General features: G+C 44.1%; 1 protein-coding gene across 2 annotated transcripts in view; it reads left to right on the top strand.

Moving 5' to 3' along the window:
* Nucleotides 1-22,245, top strand: part of DHX30 (DExH-box helicase 30) — a 501,635-nt gene that overhangs the window by 51,062 nt on the left and 428,328 nt on the right. The window contains exons 4-5 of one of the 2 annotated variants that reach the window (XM_069210866.1): nucleotides 7,491-7,807; nucleotides 14,906-15,023. In XM_069210866.1, coding sequence (XP_069066967.1) covers nucleotides 7,491-7,807; nucleotides 14,906-15,023 — 435 coding nt within the window. The remainder of the gene's footprint in view (nucleotides 1-7,490; nucleotides 7,808-14,905; nucleotides 15,024-22,245) is intronic. The other variant, XM_069210867.1, reaches the window with a different exon arrangement.

The following is a 22,245-nucleotide window of genomic DNA, read 5'->3' as shown; positions in this document are numbered from 1 at the left end:
CTCCCTTAAAACATGGTAACCTTGAATCATACCTGATTGGACTATTAATTTACTTATAAGTCCCTAGTAAGGTGCACTTTATGTGCATAGGGCTGGTAAATTAAAATGCTACTAGTGGGCCAGCAGCACTGGTTGTGCCACCCACTTAAGTAGCCCCTTTTCCTTGTCTCAGGCCTGCCATTGCAAGGCCTGTGTGCAGTTTCACTGCCACCTCGACTTGGCATTTAAAAGTACTTGCCAAGCCTAGAACTCCCCTTTTTCTACATATAAGTCACCCTTAATGTGTGCCCTAGGTAACCCCTAGAGCAGGGTGCTGTGTAGGTAAAAGGCAGGACATGTACCTGTGTAGTTATATGTCCTGGTAGTGTAAAACGCCTAAATTCGTTTTCACACTACTGTGAGGCCTGCTCCCTTCATAGGCTAACATTGGGGCTGCCCTCATACACTGTTGAAGTGGCAGCTGCTGATCTGAACGGAGCAGGAAGGTCATATTTAGTATGGCCAGAATGGTAATACAAAATCCTGCTGACTGGTGAAGTCGGATTTAATATTACTATTCTAGAAATGCCACTTTTAGAAAGTGAGCATTTCTTTGCACTTAAATCCTTCTGTGCCTTACAATCCACGTCTGGCTGGGCTTGGTTGACAGCTCCTTGTGCATTCACTCAGACACTTGCTGGAGAAGAAACCTGAACCAGAAACTACATCCTGCCAAGAAGAACTGTCTGGCTGCTCATTTCTAACACCCCCCCTACCTATGCCCCCCCCCCCAGGGAGCGACCCTTGCCTACAAGGTCGCGCCCCTTGGGTGACTGCGCAAAAAAAAGATCCCTGGTGCCTAGTGGTTTCTGCCCCCAAGATCGGCCGATCTGCCCCCAAAGCGGGCAGAAATGGGCTAAATACATTTTGCCCCTCCAGGGGAACGACCCTTGTCCAAGGGGTCGCTCCCCATCTGTAAAAAAAAAAAAAAAACTCCCTGGCGTCTAATGGTTTCTGCCCCCCTTGGGGGCAGATTGGCCTCATCAAAATAGGCCAATCTGCCCCCAAGGGGGGCAGAAATGGCCTAAATATATATTGCCCCCTAGGGGAGCGACCCTTTCCTAAGGGGTCGCTCCCCACCTAAAAAAAAAAGAAAACATCACAAAAAAAAACAAAGCTCCCTGGTGCCTAGAGGTTTCTGCCCCCCCTGGGGGCAGATCGGCCTAATAATAGGCCAATTTGCCCCCAGGGGGGGGGCAGAAAAGACCTTCCTAAAAAAATGCCCCCCCTGGGAGCGACCCTTGCCCAAGGGGTCGCTCCCATTTGACAGTTTCATTAAAAAAAAAAAAAAATCCCTGGTGTCTAGTGGGGTTTCAAAAGCAGGTTTGCAAGCAATCCGGCTTTTGAAACCCTGTGAGAGACTTCAAAGGGAAGGAAATACATTTCCTTCCCTTTGAAGCCTCTCGGGGCCTCCCCCATGGGATTGAAAGAGAAATGCAAAAGCATTTCTCTTTCAAGAGCTTCCAGCGCGATGGGGGAGACCCTGTGACTAATCAGCGCGCGCTGACGTCACAGGGGGGGTTGGGGGGGTCGGGGGTGGGAGGGGAAGGGCTTCCCCTTCCATCCCTGACTTTGGGGGGGTGGGGGGAAGCACACAGAGGGAGCGAGAGCGCTCCTTCTGGGCTGTGTGCCGAGGACGTAGTGGTTACGTCCTCGGCACAGCAGCACTGTGCCGAAGGACGTAACCACTACGTCCTCGGCACAGAAGGGGTTAAACTAGTTAAGATGTGATGCCTACGTATGGAGTGACAATTCTTTAGGTGCATGGTGGCAGACCAAGTTGATGTGGTTATTATCTCGCTATATTCTTTCATGAGGTAGCACACATTTAAAAGGGAGCTGTAGCCATAATTTACAAAGGAAACATACAGCTATAAAACTGTTTTGTTCGCTTTGTCATGATTTTTAAAATTGGGATGGGGTGCTGCTCATTGTTATTCATCTTGTGCCTGCCCAAACAACTGTTCATGATATTTAATTCTTGGCTCAGCAGAAATGCTCCTATGTTAACAACCCTTTCTCCCTTTTTCCAAATGTGGTTTATAATCAAAGGGATTTTAATCCTTTATCCTGGAGGCAGAAAGTTGAGAGGGTACTGCAGGTCATTATTCAGGTAAATTAGCAGTTCTGTTTGTGCTTCTTTGGAATGAAAAGTGGGGAATGATGTAAAGCATGATTAAGACGGTTTGATGAAGCTGCACATCTATTATACCGAAATACATAAAGGGATTGATCACAAATCTTGTGCTGGGAAAACTGGGTGTTGAAGGTCTGTGATCATCGACCGTTATTTGTCCTTACTGGAAAAAGAGGGGATGCCACATTAGGATTTGAGATGGTTTACAGACTGATGGAGCTGTTTTACTATCCTACTGCTGCACTACAAAGGTGTACTTGGAGTGAGGATTAAGTTTTCATCATTAGATATGTTCGTTCATTGTGGTGCGAGAAAGCTGAGGTGTCCCTGGTCAGAATAAAAGAGAGTGTATTATCAGTCCTAGGAGTAAAGTCCTTTACAAGAAAAGCAGGGGACGCTGCACATTACGTTTGATGCATAGGATTCATCTGTTAGTGCTTTTGTCATTTTAAGCATTTATTCATTCATCAGTACAGCATGGAAGGTCCTGAATTCGAGATACAAATACCCAGGCCCACAGGAATTATGTGATGTTTGTGTGATATTTTCCGCGTAATTTTGAATTTCTTTTTTTTAATTTTTTTTACTAGATACTTCATGTGCTATAGTTTTCAAGCCCCCCCCGGCTACACCTCCATGCCCCCCCCCCCCCCCAAAATACATGATTTCTAGCTTAATCGGTTCATAAGATACTAAAAATGCACCACATTTGTTCAGCACCGTGGGAAACTCTTTCCTGGATATATATTCACCTTTCAGTTGCAGATTACTGTATTAAGGAGTTAAACTGGTATTAATGAGGTGCAGTTTTGTCCAGACAATTAAAATCTTTGTTAAAATATCAAAATAACAATACAGCACCACACAGATTGTGCCGCATTACGCTTTATAATTTGCCATTTCTTGTGGTATTGTTTTGTCAACCCTGCTGCATAATTTCAGTCCCCGAACATGCCCTGATAAAAAAATTAAAAAAAAACTACCACAAAGTATTTACGCTTAATGCCACATCAAGTGTCTTCTTTGTAATGAAAGAAAGTTTGATATATATGCAGATGATTACAGCAGAGCCTTGCTTGCCTCAATCCCTTGAAACCCCACAGCTTGATAAAAGTTGTTGCTCTCGTGAAACCATTGTCCGTACCTCTATTAAAAGACGTTCCTTAATAAGTGTAACATTGAGGCTAGCCAATTACTAAACAACTGCATTGAGAAAAATCATCAGACTTGGATATCGCTTTCTTCCTGCTTATATAGATGACTTAAATAAAATAACTACTTTTTAAAAATAGTTTATTGCTTTTTATTCTTATAAAACAATACATTACCCTGCCAGTATTCAGTTTGTTGAATAATATACCCACTGGTATTTAAATAAGAATGTATATGATGTATGTATGTTTACTCCATTAAAATCAACAGTTTGTCCCCCTTTTCTTTGGTACTTGACTCATTTAAGCCAATGTAATTGAGAGGTTTAACAAAAGCCTCTGAAGTAATTAAATTTATGCTTTCAGATAAGGCCACCTTAAGTGGTTTTAAGGTTTTTGTGAGTAGAAAAGGACCCTTGCCCGATGCTTCTGAGCAAGTATTGACATATATCTAAAGTCCCTTTTCTGGTTACAGCTACCAAAAGCGTAATGACCACTCCACTCCAAAGCTGTATTGAATTTAAAATGTTTGGTACCTGGCAGTCCAGTTTTTTTTTTCAGCCCCCCTCCAATGACCTGGGAACTTGTGTTGTAAAGAGGCAAGATCTAGTTCTCTCTCTTGTTGTGTGGAATTCCGATGCATATGATATGGTTTGATCTGTGCATTTCATATGATACCATGGATTATGTCGTTAAACCTACCTCACAAAACCAGGATGAATTTTGATGTCTCCACAATACGATCTGGGCCCTTCCCTGTTGTGGCCCTGTTCGAAGGTGGGTATTACCCAAACCGTGAGATAGGGACTACAAGGTGGATTTCTGCACTAACCCCATTTTGAGTGTAAGCCCCAAAAATATCTTCAAATCCGCCAGAGAAGTGAGAGTCCACTGGCGTGCCCTAGAATGGGACCTTAGAGTGCCCCCATGCTCCCTCAGAAATTGTTCGGCACACAAATTTGTTTACTTCACAATTTGCTGAAGGAAGTCAACATCCAAAAAGAGATGGACATAGTCAATTGACAAAAAGTTGGCGGTATCTACTTTACATCCAGCGTCACCCTTAAAACATGGAATTTGGGGCTGACCTAAATTGGGGCTTGCCGCTGCACATACCTGCTGTCTGGGTTGGGCTAATCTGCTGTTGTCCTGCTGCACAAACTGTGCTTGCGAAGGGACAGCATGGCTGTCCTCATCGTCTCCCTCAGAATCACTGGAAGAAGAGTCGTCAGACAGGACTCTTATGACTGAAAAATCACTGCCAGAGTCTGTTCCATTGTCCTCTTCCTCGGATGCTGTCTCAGACTCTGATCCTGCCTCTGAACTGTCCTCCATAACCCGAGTTATGGCTTGAGCAGCACTCATCCAATGAGACGCCGTCTCTGCTACTGGCTTAACTGTTCCTTTAAAACACTAGCCTATGTAGAACGCAGATATGGTCACAAAATTGCTGGTGGGTGGGTGTGTATGTGTAATGTGTTTGTGATGTGTGCAATGGTAAATGTTTTTCCCTCAATCAGCAGGTTCTCTGAAGACACTGAAAAAAGACACACCTTTACTTCACCTTGCCACATACCCATCATCACAGCCTTTAGCGCCGGTGGCGCCAAGTCCGATAATTTTTGCTGCTTCCACTCCCATGACCTCCTCCCTTGGATTCCCTCACTGCCACCCAGAAAAAGTGCCCTTCATCTCTCCATAGCCCCTTATACATACATTTAATTTGTTTTAAAGTGCAGGTAACGGCTAGCTTTACTTATCCAATCAGCTATTCACATAAAAGACAGATTTGTTCTTCGCAGCAGGCATGTAACCCTTCTGCGCTACTCTATGGCAATCAAAACTGCCACTAGACAAAGTCCATTCTCTTTCTCTAAATAGGAACATAATCACAAGAGTTATCTTGACACTTTTATTGCTGCCTAAAAGCTAGGGTTGAAACGCATTGGTTGGAGTATGTGCGTTGCTCTGAGAATTAATAAAATTGGTGAGGAAAGAATCCCTTGAGTTCTACGTTATTCTGGTGATGAGTACATGTTAAAGAGATATGGTCTATGCCTTTGCCGGCGTCAGAGGTCAAAGCGCACTGTGAGACAACCGTTGGGAAATGAATATATATATATATATATATATATATATATATATATATATATGTGTGTGTATGTAGAGAGTCTCCCTCCTTATGTATATGTAGAGCGATCACTTTTATATGTGTGCGTGGATTCCCTGGGGGCCGATCGTATCCCACCAGGGAAACCACACATGCATTGGCAAAAGTGATCTTGATAATAGAAATGTGTCTCTCTTTCTCTCTCCATGTAGATAGATAGATATCTTTTTCTTTTTTTAATAGATGTGTGGTTTCCCGGGGTTAGAGGTGTGGGGTGATCGTGGCCCCCAAGGAAAGCACCCATCTATAAAAAAACTAAAAAAAGGGGGTTAGCCCTGCTCACGGATGACCCTCCCGCCCCTTCAATTTCCCTTTTTTTTTTTTTTTTTTTTTTTCAATAAATTTGTAAGCTTTGGGGGAAGGAGAGAGGGAACAATCTCGCCTCCATGGGGTAAAGTAACTTAAATTTTTTTTATTTTTATTTTTTAATTGCCCTCAGGGGTTGGCTCATTTTTAAGAAGGGGGACTCTCCAGAGTGAATCTCTGGCGTCTAGTGGGTTTTCCTGGCTGTGGATCGCGGTGCAACTGCTATCCACGGCCAGGAACCCTTTCAGGAAGGCCTTGTTTGAAAGGGGAGACTTTTCCCTTTCGAACGAGGCCTCCCTGAAAGCTGGGCAGTCCTTTTCAGGCCCTTTTTCCCCACCAGAGTAGAAAAGTGGCCTTACCTTGTGCTTCCTAATCCGGTGGGGAAAAGGACTAGGACGTCACTGCGCCTCGCGGAAGCTCTTCCATGTCTCACGAGGAGTTCTAAATGTAACAAAAAATAAATAAATCTCCTCCAGTGGTTGTGGCCCGCACCAGGGAGGGAGGGAGGGAGGGCGGGCGGGTGTGTCGGCGTCGGCCATTGCCTGACACATGCACAAGTAGGGTTAAACTTAAAATGTTTGTATATTCAAGTGCTTGTTAGCAGAACTTGGCTATCTTGGAATATTTCTTATGTAATATTTTAATATATTCCCACTAGTCATAATGCCTACCTTCCTTGGGTGTCTAGATGCTTCATTAGGCCATTCAAGACCGTGATGACATTATATATAGTCTTAAAATATAAACCATCATTGAAAAAATCTTTCCTGGCAAGCTTAATTCAACATGGCCTCTGAGAATTATTTTGTCTTGTCGCACTCAACTTAGTTTTTTTTTTCTCCAGATTGTACTAATACCATTTTTCAAGTGCTCATTTTTTATTATCAAGGAAACCACATGAAGTTCTTGCTCTGGAACTAGCCTTATTTTCCTTGTTATCAAACAGAAACATGTAGCTCTGTGATTGGTTTCAATTTGCCAGATGTGTATAGCCCTAAAACCCTTCCCCTCTTGCAAGAGTGTATTTTAGGATACTTGTATGTGTGCTTGCCAGTCATAAGTGATGCCAGTGAACTTTCATCTCCGGGGCACACTTCATCTTGAGTCGGCTTATTTAATTGTCTACCAATTGGACAACTTACTCTTTTTAAGGTACCTTTCCTGATTGACAGAGCCTAGTAGACGCAAGGACTGAGCTACCTGAAAACAGGCATGAAATGTATAGCAAAGCATTTTCAGCGTTAAAGCACTACATTTTTGTTCTTTAGTTTCAAATACCACAGCAAGGGTGCAGAATGTTACTGTTTAGCAACAGTAGTAGGAGCTCACAGTTGAAATCTCATCTTCATCAGGTAAGACAATTAAAAAATGACTGGTAATGCAGTAAAGTAAAATGTAGTCTCTATGAGCAGTATTTTAGGGAATCCAAGTAGTACAAAGGCCTTTAGCATAACATCAAAGGGCAAATAATACGAAAAAGGACACTATTAATTTCTCTTTATTACCTCCAGAAACAGAATCTCTTTAGCTTATAGTACTTGGATGATCTGGAACTTTGAAGTGCAGCAGTGTGCAAACCTTTCAGTAAACACATAGCAAGTTATTTTTGTTATACTGCCTCTGCCCACAAAAATGGAGCAAAGTTACTAAAAACAAACACATGAATTGCTCTACTATTCTCTTTCAGAGCTGGGGGTTTTTGGGCCCAGGAAATGAGCTCTTCGACACTGCTACGTACCGAGAGCTGTCCAATAAGTTCAGCCGCTCCTCTCCCAAAACTTGGCAGGCCCAGGGACAAGACTTTTCACAGGGCAACAATGTCAGACAGTACCTGAAACCAGTGGGAGTTACTCAGCAGGACCATGGTGGGCAGTCACTGGTGGCGCAACCAGAGGAGGAGGAGGAACTGCAAGAACTCGAGGAAATTGAGGGTGGTGCCATGGATGTTTCAGATTACCTATCCCACGCTCAACAGAATAACTTGAATTCTTCCCACATTGCAAGGTATTCCAAATATTTTCATTGTTTGTTTTTGAAAAGTTGCATGGTGTCTCAGTTAAGACACATTTGTATGACATAAATAGCAAACTTTGTGAAGGTCAGTAGTCAGCCGTGTGGTCATGTGCTGACAGAGCTCATCTTGATCCCTACAAAAAATTATTTTGTTTTATTGATTTGCATTGGGGAGATGGGGCCTGTTTCTTCGGGTCACACAATAAGTTCTGTTTTTTAATTTGCATAGGCTAATGAAGGCAACCATCTCAAGGTTGCATCACTTACAGTTCATATCGATCTGAAGGTGAGGGGATAAGCTACCCTTGCATTTATATGGACTAGCTAAATAGATTATTTTAGGATCTCACTGAATGCATTTGGGTGGCTTTCCTTCCTCAGACCAATTGGGCAATGGTTCCAAATATTTGGGGCTAGAAATGTAAAGCATTTTCCCACCTTCAGTGGCTAGTCTTCATTTAAGTAGAGTATGTCAGGTACTGGATCTCAGATGGTGAGAGAGCTTTGTACCTTCATTTTGCCACTGAAATTCACTACAATTGTTTGTGTTAATAATTATAAATGAATCCTAGCCACCACACACAGGCAGTGTTGCTGCATATGTATGTCTTCTGAGATGAGAGTATTTATTCGACAGAGACCAGTCTTGTCCTGTAATTAAATTGTGATAGGGTATTGTTTGCCAATCCTAGATAAAAATGAGTGCCCTAATACTGCCTGGGCTTCACCACTGTGTTGGTGACTAGTGCACTAACTTGTGGGGAAACTCGAGGCTCGACTTTTTCTTCTGCAAACATGTTTCTAGCCACACTCTTGAGTTATGGTACCGTATTTAAATAATTGTGCATGATAGCCCCGAGGTTCCCATGGCTAATTCTCAAAATCCTTGCAGCAGAATAGGTAGTGAGGGTCAAAGCATTAGCAGTTGGCATCCTTCGCAGCTTTTGGAAGGTAGAAAGTTACATTTTCAAGCATTAAATGTATGGCTACTGTAGCCTTTTCCATTTTCAATATTCAATATAGTGAGATGTGCACCTAGCATTCTGTCACACTACACTTCTTGTGCTTTCATTCTGCAGAGCGCCACAGGAGCACTGCCACATGGCTGCTCTGAAGAAACTTGGCACTTGTAAAACCCTATCAGTGTTTTTCCAGAGGATAATACTTGACGATAATCAACTTATCAGGTACTGCAGTGTTATCCTGGCTTCTCTCATGAGAGCGAACGTTTACAGAAAGTTTGACGGAGGGGTGTGTTTTCTTGTTAAAATATTTTTATTGATACTTTCTACACATAAACCCCCCCCCCCCCCCCCCCCCCCACACACACACACACACACACTTTTTGCCTGATATTAATGCTGACTTGACTGAGAGTATGCTGGGTCCCTGCTAACCAGGCCCCAGCACCATTGTTCTTTCACTAAAAATGTACCATTGTTTCCACAATTGGCACACCCCTGGCACACAGATAAGTCCCTTGTAAAAGCTACCAGTTGTACCAAGGATCCTGTGACGGGAAGGTCCTGAGGGCTGCAGCATGTGTTGTGCACCCTAAGGGACACCTCACCTAACACATGCACACTGCCATTGCAGATTGTGTGGGTTGGTGGGGGAGAAAAAGGCAAAGTCGACATGGCATCCCCCTCAGGGTGCCATGCACACAAAACACTGCCTGTGGCATAGGTAAGTCACCCCTCTAGCAGGCCTTAAAGCCTAAGGCAGGGTGCACTATACCATAGGCGAGGGCATAGCTGCATGGGCAATATGCCCCTACAGTGTCTATGCTCATTCTTAGACATTGTAAGTACAGTGTTGCCATATTAAGTGTATGGTCTGGGAGTTTGTCAAAACGAACTCCACAGTTCCTTAATGGCTGCACTGAATACTGCAGTTGGTATCAAACTTCTCAGAATAATAAACCCACACTGATCCCAGTGTTGGATTTATTACAAAATGCACAATGAGGGCAACTTACAGATGTCACCTGTATTTTACCCAACCCTTCAGTGCAGGACTGACCGGTCTGTGCCAGGCTGCTACTGAGAGACGAGTGCCTGAGGTGAGAGCATTTGTGCTCTCTGGGGCCAGAAACAAAGCCTGCACTGGGTGGTGGTGCTTCACACCTCCCCCTGCAGGAACTGTAACACCTAGCGGTGAGCCTCAAAGGCTCAGGAGGCTTCGTGGTACAATGCCCCAGGGCACTCCAGCTAGTGGAGATGCAGGCCCCCTGGACGAGCCCCCACTTTTGGCTGCAAGTCCAGAAGGATAATGAGAAAAACAAGGAGGAGTCACCCCCTCAGCCAGGACCACCCTTAAGGTGTCCAGAGCTGAAGTGACTCCTTCCTTGAGAAATACTCCATCTTGTTTTGAAGGATTAGGACCAATAGGCATAGGGATGTGCCCCTCTACCCAGAGGGAGTGGACGCAAGGAGGGTAAAGCCACCCTCCGGGACAGTAGCCATTTTCTACTGCCTCCTGACCCTAACACACTCCTAAATTTAGTATTTAGGGGCGACCCTGAACCCATATCATCAGATTCCATGACGACCTACAAAGAAGAACGCCTGCCTAGAGGAAAACCCAGCAGAGAAGATGGCAGATGACAACTGCTTTGGCCCCAGCCCTACTGGCCTGTCTCCAACTTCAGAGAACCTGCACCAGTGATGCATCCTGCGGGCCCAGCGACCTCTGCCAACTCAGGGGACTGCCCTGCAACTACAAAGGATCAAGAACTCCCGTGGACAGCGGACCTGTCCAACCAAAGAAAGAAGAAACCATCTTTAAAGGGACTCTCGCCTCACTCCAGAAGCGTGAGTCCCCCACCACTCTGCACTCGACGCCCCTGGCCTGTGTCTAGGGAAACCAACGATCCAGAGAGGATCCCCTGGCAAATCTGACAACGTGTCCACCCTGGGCTGACCTCACTGCGCCCCCACGACGATTTCTGCTGAGGGAATCCCGAGGACCCCCTCTGACTGCAACTGCCCGGGACGAAGAAATCCGACGCCTGGAGAAGCACTGCAGCCGCAGCCCCCAGGCCCATGAGAAACTGACCACCGGTGCAGCAGGGGGCCCTCACCCTTGCCCAGTCGGTGGCTGGCCCGAAAAGCCCCCCTGTGCCATGCCTTCAACGTCTGAGTGACCCCGGGTCCCTCCATTGAATCGTATTGCAAACCCGACGCCCTGTTTGCCCACTGCACCCGGCCACCCCTGTGCAGCTGAGAGTGTGTTTTGTGTGCCTACTTGGGGCCCCCCAGTGCGCTATTAAACCCCCCTGGTCTGCCCCCCCCGAGGACGCGGATACTTACCTGCTAACAAACCGGGTCCGGAGCACCCCCTTTCTCCATAGGTGCCCATGTTATTTTGGCTCCTCTTTGACCTCTGCACCTGACCGGCCCAATGTTGCTGGTGCTGGGTGTTTGGGGTTGACTTGAACCCCCAAAGGTGGGCTACCTATGCTCCGGAGACTGAACTTGTAAGTGCTTTACTTGCTGTATTAACCAAACTGTACTTACCTCTCCCGGGAACTGTTGAATTTTGCTCTGTCCACATTTTATGAAAAACTGTGTACATTACTGTTTTGGTTCAAAGTTCTAACTTTACCTATGCAAAGTACCTTACATTTAAGGTACTTACTTGAATTCTGAACCTTGTGGTTCTAAAATAAATTTAAAAAATAATATTTTTCTATATAAAAACTTATTGGCCTGGAGTTAAGTCTTTGAGTGTGTGTTCTCATTTATTGCTTGAGTGTGTACAACAAATACTTAACACTTCCCTCTGATAAGCCTAACTGCTCGACCACACTACCACAAATAGAGCATGAGTATTATCTGTTATTGTCTCTGTCAAGCCTCTTAGGAAACCCCTGGACTCTGTGCACACTGTATCTCATTTTGATACAGTATATACAGGGCCAGCATCCTACACCCACCTACAACGGATGTCCAGTGTGGAGAGTGCATATGGCACTGCACAAGAGCCTTTCACTGACTAGATTTCCTCCCAGGTGACCCAAATTCAAAGGGACTGTTCTGCTTAGATGACCTACTGCTGAACACCGTTAGATAAATCGGAGAATGATGGAAAAGGGGAACTTGGAAGAGACCGTCTCTAAAATAAGAAACAGGGGTGTTTTTTAGACAACAATTAGAGCTTCTCAAAAACGATAGCATGTGCTAGAAAGACAAATAGTAACTATGTTGGTTGTATATATACTTTCCATATTATTTTTAGACAAACTACACTTGAAAAACACATTTGTAAGGCTTAATATCAACCTACATTGTTCTCACTGTGCCGTTATTACTTTTACGTCTGGTATCAGATGTAGATAGTTTGCTGACTCTTGCTTAATATTCAGGACAAAGTGTTGTGGATCCTCTTTAGCTTTAATGGGAATCAGGAGGTAAGCTTAGCCTTATGGCTTACAGGCCTGTTACCTCATCATCTAGTGACTTTTAACGTATTTAGCTTGCTCTGTTGTAGCCTATTTATTTAATTATTTCTTTCAAAATGGCTGCTATGTTTATAGTTAGTGAAATGTTTTGATTTTACGTTGTCAGTGCCACTCTGTAAAGGAAGGCGTCACTATCAGCGTCAAAGTTAAGTGGGATACATAGGTATTCACATCATGTCCCTTTCGCACTTGCGTGTGAAGTGAAAATAATGTACTTTTGGAGGGAATTGTTTATATAATTGCTGCCCAAAACATGCCTCCTTATCTATTGTTTGGGAACATAACCTGCGTCAAGGGTCCTTCAAGGTCTGTATAAATACATCTCAAGCAGACATGGTTATCAAAGGGATTCCTACCAGGTGCCATCAACGCTATCTATGCTACATGTTGCAGACCCAGCCTTTGTGTCCCCTCAGAGCCTGATCTAGAGACCTAATTTCAAGGAAGCAAGGGTAGGGGGACAATTCTTATGGACCTGGTACTAGCAGATTAAGTTTATCACATCTAGTTCGCTTTAGGTGAGAGATTAGGTTCTCCGATGCTAGGGTTTTAGAGATCTTTTACATTTCATGTTATTGCAAGATGTCTTTGTATTCAAGACTATCATTTTCACAATTATGCTTCTTGCACTCTGCATTATCCTAATCATTGCAGATCATACATTTTACAGTAGATTTCAGTCTTGCTAATAAAACCCTTTGAAAACTTTACTGCATCTTCTTCATTTCCTTGGTGTGACTAAGGCTTAGCTACTCATGTGAGAAACGGTAACTCTCCATTTAACCACGACGTCCCTTAGATGTCGCACTCTTGAGTCCATGCGTAAAGGCTGCCAGAAATCACCTTTTACTGGTTGGGTTTTTGGTCAGATACTGCTTGTGAGCCGGGAGGGTTTGGCTGACAGTTGATGTAGGATTGGCGTAGTGGCCTACAAACAAAAGTGCTGTAATCCCTAAACCAGCAGTCTTGCCTAGGAGCAAGTGTCCAACTATGACAAAAATACTTCATTCCCTTTTTGCAACCGGTTTCCTTGAAATATAAACATTTGCACCTTGTATAGATAGGCAAACCTCCAGTTAAATGAATTATATTGCAATAGATCTTGAATTAATTTTCAGCACGCTACCTCTGCTAGCCAATTGGAAAGTAGTAATTTTACAAATTCTAGGCACTCTTTTTTTTTTTTTTTTTTGTGACTTGGGCTTTTTTTTTGTAATGCAATGTTGTTTCACTCCAAGTTGGATTCTTTGCCCCAACGAGCTTCACTGTCTCTGTGTCCAACTAGGATGATATTTTCCAAGTAAGTCTATATAATTGATAAAGGTAGGCATTGTTTTTTTTACCTGTTAGTGTTTAGTAGTTGAGGACCACCTCCATAAAGACAGATATTACGCCCCTGAATACTGTCAACCTCCTAAGGTCCCACAACAATACTTCTAAAGATCTAGGGCAAGCTGACAAGCCTAACGTACACCTGAGTCAGACATTGCTGATTTAGCCCAACAAACATTCTCCAGTACATTTATATGAATCTACTTGAATGTACCTTAAAGTATAACCCATTTTCCTTCTGGGAATTCCATTTTATATTTTAGCCTCATTGGGTTATTACTCTGAAATTTTAAGTCTTATTGCGTTTAATTCTAGCAGTCTCTTTAAATTCCACATCACCTTGTATGATTGGTTTATGAAGAACAGATGGAGGGAGCCAACTACTTTTCCTTTTTTTGTATACCAAGATTATCTGAAATACTACCTAGCATCATATGCAAGCTATTCAGAACAAGTTAGACTTCTTCTATTATCTCATTGGTTCCCTGTGTTCTATCTTATACTTAAAATACCTCGAAGTCTTATCTAACCAACCTACAGGATCTCTGCCTCTGTAGCTTTGTATCCGTTATCCGAAATGGCAGTGAACTCCAGAATACTGGTCAATTGTACTTAGCTCTTATACTTTTGTGTCCTGATGTTTCACTCATTCATCAAATAAAAAATAGATATTGTCAGAGTGAAGGTATCACTGTATTGTTTTACATTGGATAATTCATACATCTTAATTTGTGTTGCAGCAGACATTATACTATCCCCACTGCCCATAAAAGTTATTTTTGTCAAGTCTTTATATTGCTGTAAATTTGCTGTTACTACTTAGGGTGTATATAGTCAACCAATTATGTTGTGGTTCTGTTTGTAGATTTTGGAACAATATAAAATGGTTATAATACGACACACTGAGCTCCTTTGTAATGTCCAGAGCCTGTTGCCGACCATGTAGATAAATTGGTCTGCTTTTGAAAGGTTCAGTGTTTTTTTTTTTTTTTCTTCTAATTTCTAAAGAATTGCCACTCCAGGAATTGACACATTCTGGTTGCATCTATTCCTGGAGTTCTATATTCCAAATTCTCTTCATCTGTCAACAGTATCTTAGTAACCATTACACTTGAGGTAGGCAATAAAATGTCAGGTTGGATGCCAGCGGCTTTTTAAAGAGCCTACTTAATCAGCAACCTATTCAAGTGTACTGAACTTAGACCATCTTGGAACAGAAAACTGCCAGCATCATATAGTGTGTTATGCCACAATGGTCCACTCTGTTTAATGTGCTCTCTCATCTTAATTCCCAGGTTGTCTTCCCTTGACATGGGGGATGATGCCAGCGCTCTTGCTGCATTGTCCCAGTTCCCGAATCCCAAGTCTCTTTTGGCCAATGTCCTCCAGATTGCAACCTCCTCTTTACCCAGGGTGAGTACAAAATGTGTTTCCCTTTTGAATGGGTTCAAGCTGGTTTCTTGTGTTACATCAGATGTGCCGTAACTAAACAGTAAAGAGTTTGACACCTGGGGTCATACTTTCGCGCTTGGACCAGCATCAGGTAGAGTGGGATGAAGCCTTTGCCTGTCTCTGGTGGGGACTTTGCCTAGCCCAGATGGGGCCCTGGCTCAGGCACAGTTCAGCAGTGTATGTGGAAAGCAGTGTTCTTTGCTTGCTCTTTAAGGTGCTGGCTGCTTCTGCTCTGTGTTGGGCAGGTGGGTTAGGTGGCATCCCTACTGTTACATAACATCTCCTGGTTAAACTACCACTGGCTACCTGTGTGAGAGAGGCTTTGCCATAAGAGAGTACATGGTGTTAGGAATGTCATAGTCTTGCCATCCCATGCCTTTTTCATTGAACAGCGATTGTTGTGGTGATAAGCGAATCCAACACATTTAATAACAGTAGTAGTATGCCAACAACACGTGTTCAGTGAAACCAATTACATTACTTCCCTTGCCACTGTATTCTCTAGCCATCTCTCCCATCACTCACTCTGCCTTCTATATTACAATCCACTACTATTAAACCTCACTAAGATTAGAACATAGACCCTGCAGACAACATGCTTCTGCACCAGACGGATTTCTCCACTGTGTTAGATTTTCCTATATACCTGTGCCTCTTGGATGTCTCCAGAGCTGGAACAGTACTGAAACAGGACTTTGCCACATCCCAGTTGGTGCCAGAAAGCACCGTCCAAAATAAAAATGGGAAGGTCGGTGCCAAAGACCAGTGGCCTTTTGACATTTTCAGACAATTATGGGGAAAGGGTTGAGTTGAAAGGACTTTTGTTTTTTACGTCCTGCATAGAAGCACAAGCATTTAACACAGCCGAGCAGCATGCCCTGTTCCCGGTTATGAGGAGAGTTCAGACTTAGCCTGTTCTACCACTGGGCTCTTTTCTGCGCCTAGATAAAAGTACCTGTGCTGTGCCATAACCTCAATTGCTGTTCTGGCTAGATGTGTTGTTACCTTCTCACAAAATCCAACATAGTGCATTTGCCAACAAATGTAAGTAGCTCACTCTCTAGCATCTCTTGTTGTTTTACTCTCTCATTCACTACTTCCTCTGCTCCATTTCCATGCTGCCTCTTCCTTTCTCCCGCCTTCTTTTTCCCTGTCACAAAAGTACAAATACAATAGCCATTCATTATGTTTCTCAGTGAGAGTTATATGTTTGCAACAATCATTTTTTTTCTGGGCCATGAACCTCCTCGGACATGTGGGAGGATATAGCTTCCTTGCATTTGTAAAAAGGAGGGTCATTTCTGAAGAGTATATATTCACCAAAAGACCAAATCACTTATGCACAGCCTTCTTCCTAACAAATACTTTCACTGCTTTCAAATGGAAAATGCTGAACTACTCCAAGAATCCTATTGTGTATTAATGTCTACCTGTGCTAGTCCTGAAGCGATCCCAAAGGTATTGGAAAGGTCCCCTCACCCATGCTTTATAGAGGTATACTTCATCATCGGCGACCCATCAGCACCAGGATAGGTAAATGCCACTCTGACGGACTCAACAAGCTTGGAAGTTCTTACATAAATTGTTTTTGGACAAAAGAAGGGGTCTAGATGAATTCAAAAATATCTCTGGGTATAACCTCAGAATGCCCTTTGTTTTGTGGTTCCCTGGCTATGGTTAAGAGTGTTTTGTGGATATCCAAAAAGGTACATTGGTTCATTTATCCACTAATTCCTGCCAACATGATTTGACTGATATGGGTCAGTGTTCTTCCTCGGACCTTTAAGACTCCCTGCCTATTATTCGGCACACGTTCAGTGCACACTGAGTCTGAAGGCTCTTACACCTGTCTCTTGTTTTATTTATCTTTTTTGTGGCCACCTGATCAAGAACAGGAGGCACCTCCCTTGTAGTTACATATTAGTCAAGGAGTAAGTGCTGCCTGTTTACCTAGTTTACCTACGGATCCCAGTCTGCAAAATTGTCTGCTCATTAGAAGCAGGCTGGCCTACTGGCTTTGTCAGAGTGTCACTACATTAAGAAAATGACTGGTCAATAACTTTAGGTGTAAGGGTGTGGTGAGACTAGACATAAGGCAGACTTACTGGCTTTGTCAATGACACTCTTATACTGCGATGCTGTATATAGTATGGGTGGGGAGGATTTGTGAAAATGGGGTTCAGGGAACCACTAGAGGTGAAATGTGATTTGAGGCTTTCACCAAAGGTATTCCCATCAGTCTGATGTACATATTTGTAATTTAATACATAGTATTTAGTTTCATGTGTGTGAGTGATAAAATTACTTTTCCTTTTTATAAGGAAAAGGCGCTGACTGGACAATAATTTGAGTGTTGTTGCGTACCAGTGAATTGGGATTCCTAGCCTGCACCATCCTGCAGGAGTAGACTCTGGACAGTTCTGCTTTGCTAGCCTGCAACAATCAACTGCTACTATGAGGTACACAATTCCAAATAATAAGACAATTGTGGACTTATTACTGGCAAAGGACTTACATCCTTGGCAATTAATAACCCAATTTCTTTCAGGAATCCATTCAAAAGTTGAGGAATCTACAGTTAGATGTATAAATCAGATAAACTAGGTACTTACCTTCAGTAATACACTTTCTGTTGATACCCTCACAGCAGATTTCTCACTGCCCTCCCTGTTCTGTGGCATGGACTTCTAAGACTCTAAAAAAGTCAGTCCAGATTTGGCATACTATTCCTGATTCACAATTAAAACCAATAGGGACACTAACCAGTGTCCAATGCATTCATTATAAGCATTGCACTGTTCAACAGTATTGTCAGTAAAGCATATTCATTCTGAACAACCATACACCTGTGTATCAGAGTCTTATATTTACTTAGTGCAGACCACATTATGCAGCAATAGGCCCAACCACAAGGGGTTTCCACTCTCCAGAGCCTTGGAGCTCCAGATCTTTGAATGCTTAGAATCAATGACGACCTCTCCAGGGGTCATTTGCGTATGATCTCTGAGACTTGGGTTAAATATTTAAAAATACCTCATGGTGAGGACTGCAGCACTTCTGCAGCCTTCAATCACCCCTTAGCTATTTTTGGTGCATCTTCGGACATGGTGGGGTCACAACAAGGCTCACCGCAAGAAAAATTAAATATGCTAATTATCCCATGCTGGGCCTTTTGGGGCGCTTCTCTCCCAGACCTATGTATATATGTTGAGCGCCTTACCCGCTTTTCTTTCCTGGTCTTGCACAGTTTTTTTTTTTTTTTTTTTTTTTTTTTTTTTTTTAAGATTCCCAGGGCCCCCGCAGCCTTTTCAGTTTCTGGGTGTCCAGGTGCCAACCAGAATATCCACATGCCTTGCTCCTTTACTTAAAAGGGCAGTGCAGGGAGCCCACTGTCTTCAGGCACTACTGTGCTGCCTTGCCGGTCTTATGCCCGCGCGCATGCTTCAGCAGGCAGGAAGAACACATCTTTCTCCTGTCTATGTGGACTGTGGGAAGGGCACCGCTTGCTCATGGCTCTCTGTTCTCCATGCCCCTCCCCCCAAGACACTGGCATAGGGGATGGCGATGGCACACTGAGTGAATAGTGAGGTCGGACCCTGCCAGCTTCCTCATTTGTCCTGATGGATGAGGTCTCCGGGGCATTAATACTTGCACAGGTTAGAGGGAGTTTGGGTTCCCTCCTGCCCAATAAAGAATAAAACAACCATTGCAGCAACCGTCCCCCCCCCCCCCCCCAACTTTGACCCACCGTGAGTGTAAATTTTTAAAGTGCAGCAGAACACCATATGCTTGTTTTTGTGTTTGTTTTTCTAAAGACAGTTTTTTCAAGGCTGCATATCTCTGCACCAGTAGGGCCAATTTTCTCAATTTGTGGCTCGTTTTGCTCTTGGTAGCCCGGCTTAGCTACCAGGAGCATTTTCATCATTCCACCCCCACATCTAACGGGGCGCATTTTTTTGGGGCCTTAGCCTTTCTGACTCTGTGCCAGCCTCATCCTCTGCCTAGCTCCTGATGTTCCTCTCCTGTTGGTGGGGACATCTTTCACAGACCCTCTAAAACCAGCCAGCAGAACACCTTTCTTGCCACATTCCCCAGGGCCCAGAGACTCCTGGCATCTTGAAGAGCACCTTGGTGGCAGTGGTGTCCAGTTTTGTTTTTATTCACTGGTCCTCAGGGGTATAAAGGGGCCAGTGCCCCTGGCTCTGGAGAGACCATCCTAGTTTGTGGAACAATCCGAGTCAGTCCTTCATCCATCCCTGCAGGTCATGAGGTGACTTTTCCTTCCAGCTGCCTGTCTACATTGTACAGGTGGTTTTAACTGGGTTTCAAGAATGCTATGTGATCCCTCTATTCCTGTCAGTTTCCTGCCCCACACTGTGGGACAATCCAAAATGGCGACTTCAGGTTTTCTCTGGTAAGAGCTCTGCCAGTAGCTGTCACAGCTCTGCTAACCGTTCTCACTAAAGCTTCAAAGGTGAGCCCCTCCACCTCTAGTTTTGCACCCGGAGGTCTGGGCTCTATCCTCTGTTCTAGTGAGCCTGAGCTGTCTTCCGAGGTACAGTGTGACAAGTTAAGTATAAGGTGCACTTTTCCTCCCCTTTTCTTCCCTTTCCAGGAACTGAGTCAATCACAGTTGATTGCTCTTTTATGTGGGGAGATATTTGATCCCCCTGCTGGGGAACAAATCCATAAATTTGTCCTATCAGGAGGGACAAAGGTATGGAACCTGATTATGAGCTGAAGAAATATGGCTTCCTAAAGTCCCATAAGGTGTGAGTTATTGGGAACTGCAGATTCCAACCCCAGTTTAGTATCTTGCTGGGCCCTGTAAGCCTAAGTGAAGAGAAATTGTACTTAAGGGTGAATGGTAGTTCCACATGCACAGCCAGCACACGTGTGCTCTTGTGTAACCAGCCAAGTTCCAGTTACCCTAGCTCTGCAGTAGCTGCCTTTTCCTAAAAGACGGGCACTGGTAGTCAAAACGATCAATCCAATTACAATGATTTTATTGTGGTTGGGACTGGGGTAGTGTGACAGTCCAAAAGACAGGGAGTCAGTTGCAAAAACAATTGGTGGACTAAATGAGTGGAACCCATTTGTTAAAAACTTAAAGTGGTACCTCCAAAAGGAGAGAAGAGTCTGAGAAGTGGATTTAAACCACATACGTTATGCAGTACCGAGCAGGTGAATTGGTCCCCTCTACAGACTTATGCTCAGATGTCCAGTACTGCAACACCACTCACCAATGCTGTGGTCTCAGTCTTGGCTGTGATGGAATGAGCCACCAGCTACTTGGTCAGGCTCATCTTTAGCAGGGTATGGCAAGTTGTGTGCACAACGCTCCACTTGCAAAGGGTTAATTTCTTTAATGCTATTTCGTTCTGAGCACTGGCAAAGCCTGCAAAAAGCTGTCAACTCGATACTCTTTAGTTAGTTGAATAAAAAATTGAAAGCTCTTTTTGATTCCAGCTGGTAAACCCTTGCCGCCTCCTTAGAGGGATATGGTGGGGAGAAAAGGGCGGGAAGGGTAATGGATTGTCTGTCAAGGAAGGGTGACATAACTTCTGACAGATATAAGCAGGAGTCTGCAGCACCAAATTGTCATGCAAGAAGATGCAGTAAAGGTGTTGTACTGACAATTCCTGCAGCTCCCTGACAAGGCATGTAGAAGAACTGCACTAAGGACTCTCCTGGTCCAATTTGGAGCTGTCAAGATGATCTGAACCCAGTTTTTCCCAGATAGAACAGCAGTGGGAATAATATAGAAGATTTGTGCCCCCACTGTAGATGGAATGCATCTCTCAGGGAGCCTGTCAGCAGACATTCTAGTGTACAGCTGCCATGATGCGTTCTTGGCAGTGATGAAAAGGTCCAGCCAAGGGACGTCACACTGGTTCAAGATTCTTTAAGACGCCTCTGGATGTCACCATTCGTGGTCTGCCTGCTGACTTCTGTTCAGCTTTTCTTGCCTGGTATCTTTGAAACCCACAAATGAATGGCTACTAGGTAGCTATCCTGTAAGTTCAGCCAATCCAAAAAGTACAGCATCTCTGGACTGTCCAATACCCCAAACCGCCCTGCATGTTGCAGTTTAACATTGGGTTGTTTTGCATGTAAAACTCTGTACTGTCCTCTGTTTGGCACATGGGAAGAGGATCCCTAAAACTAATAGGATGGAGCAAAGCTCTCTGAGGTTTAAATGAATCTTATGGTCCTTTGGAGATCAAAGGCCACTGAACTCCACTGCTCCCAAGAAGCTTCCACAACCCAGAGATGGTGCATCTGTCACCACTGTGAGCTCCAGGTGGGGTAGAGACCACTGTCTACCGGAGAATAGGTTGGTGTCCACCTACCTGTATTGACGGTCACAAGCTGTCTTCTTCAATATGTGAGTTCTGTTCAAAAGACAACCGTGGTGTTCAGACCTTTTGAAGTATTGTGGATATAATGGGATCTAGATTTTGGCAAACGGGATTTCCATGACCGTTGTGACCATGTTACCCGTCCTTCTAGTTCCAAATCAGGCCCTTAGTCTCAAAACTTCCCATGCTGGAACCCCTGGATTGAGCATCGGGAGTGCACCCTGAATGAATTCACTATGGGGGGTAGAAACACTTGGAACGCCACAGTGTCAGGATAGCCTCTATGAAGAGAATCTTCTGCATGGGCATCAGGTGGGACTTTAACTCGTAGATGGAAAACCCCAAGGATGACAAAAGACTTACTGCCATTTGAAGGTTGTCTGCAACTTACTGAAGTGTCCCTGGTTTCAGCCACTATTCGCAGAGACATGGAAGTGCATATATCCCTGACCTGCAGATTGCAGCAACTGCCATTACCTCAGTAAACACTCAAGGAGCAGAGGTGAGGCTATACTGTAGATCAGCAAATTGGAAATGCTCCGACCCCACCATGATCTGAAGGTAGTAGCATCTGTGGCTTTGTAGGACAGGCACATGAGAGTATGTGTCCTACAAGTCCAAGGTTACAATCCAGTCCCTTGGATCCACTGTGTAAAAGACTCGGTCCAACATTAGCCTCTTGAATTTGTCCTTCCGCATGAAGGTGTGCAGAGTTCGAAAAATTAAGATTAACCTGAGTCCTCTTTCTTCTGGGAGGAACAACCCCCTCCGTTTCTTGAACTCCAGGTCCCTTTCTGTGGACCCTTTGGCCAACAGTGTTT

Source organism: Pleurodeles waltl, chromosome 10 (assembly GCF_031143425.1).
Source record: "Pleurodeles waltl isolate 20211129_DDA chromosome 10, aPleWal1.hap1.20221129, whole genome shotgun sequence".
Taxonomy (NCBI): Eukaryota; Metazoa; Chordata; class Amphibia; order Caudata; family Salamandridae; genus Pleurodeles; species Pleurodeles waltl.
Note: the sequence above shows the minus strand (reverse complement) of the source record. Positions and strands in the feature narration are given on the sequence as shown.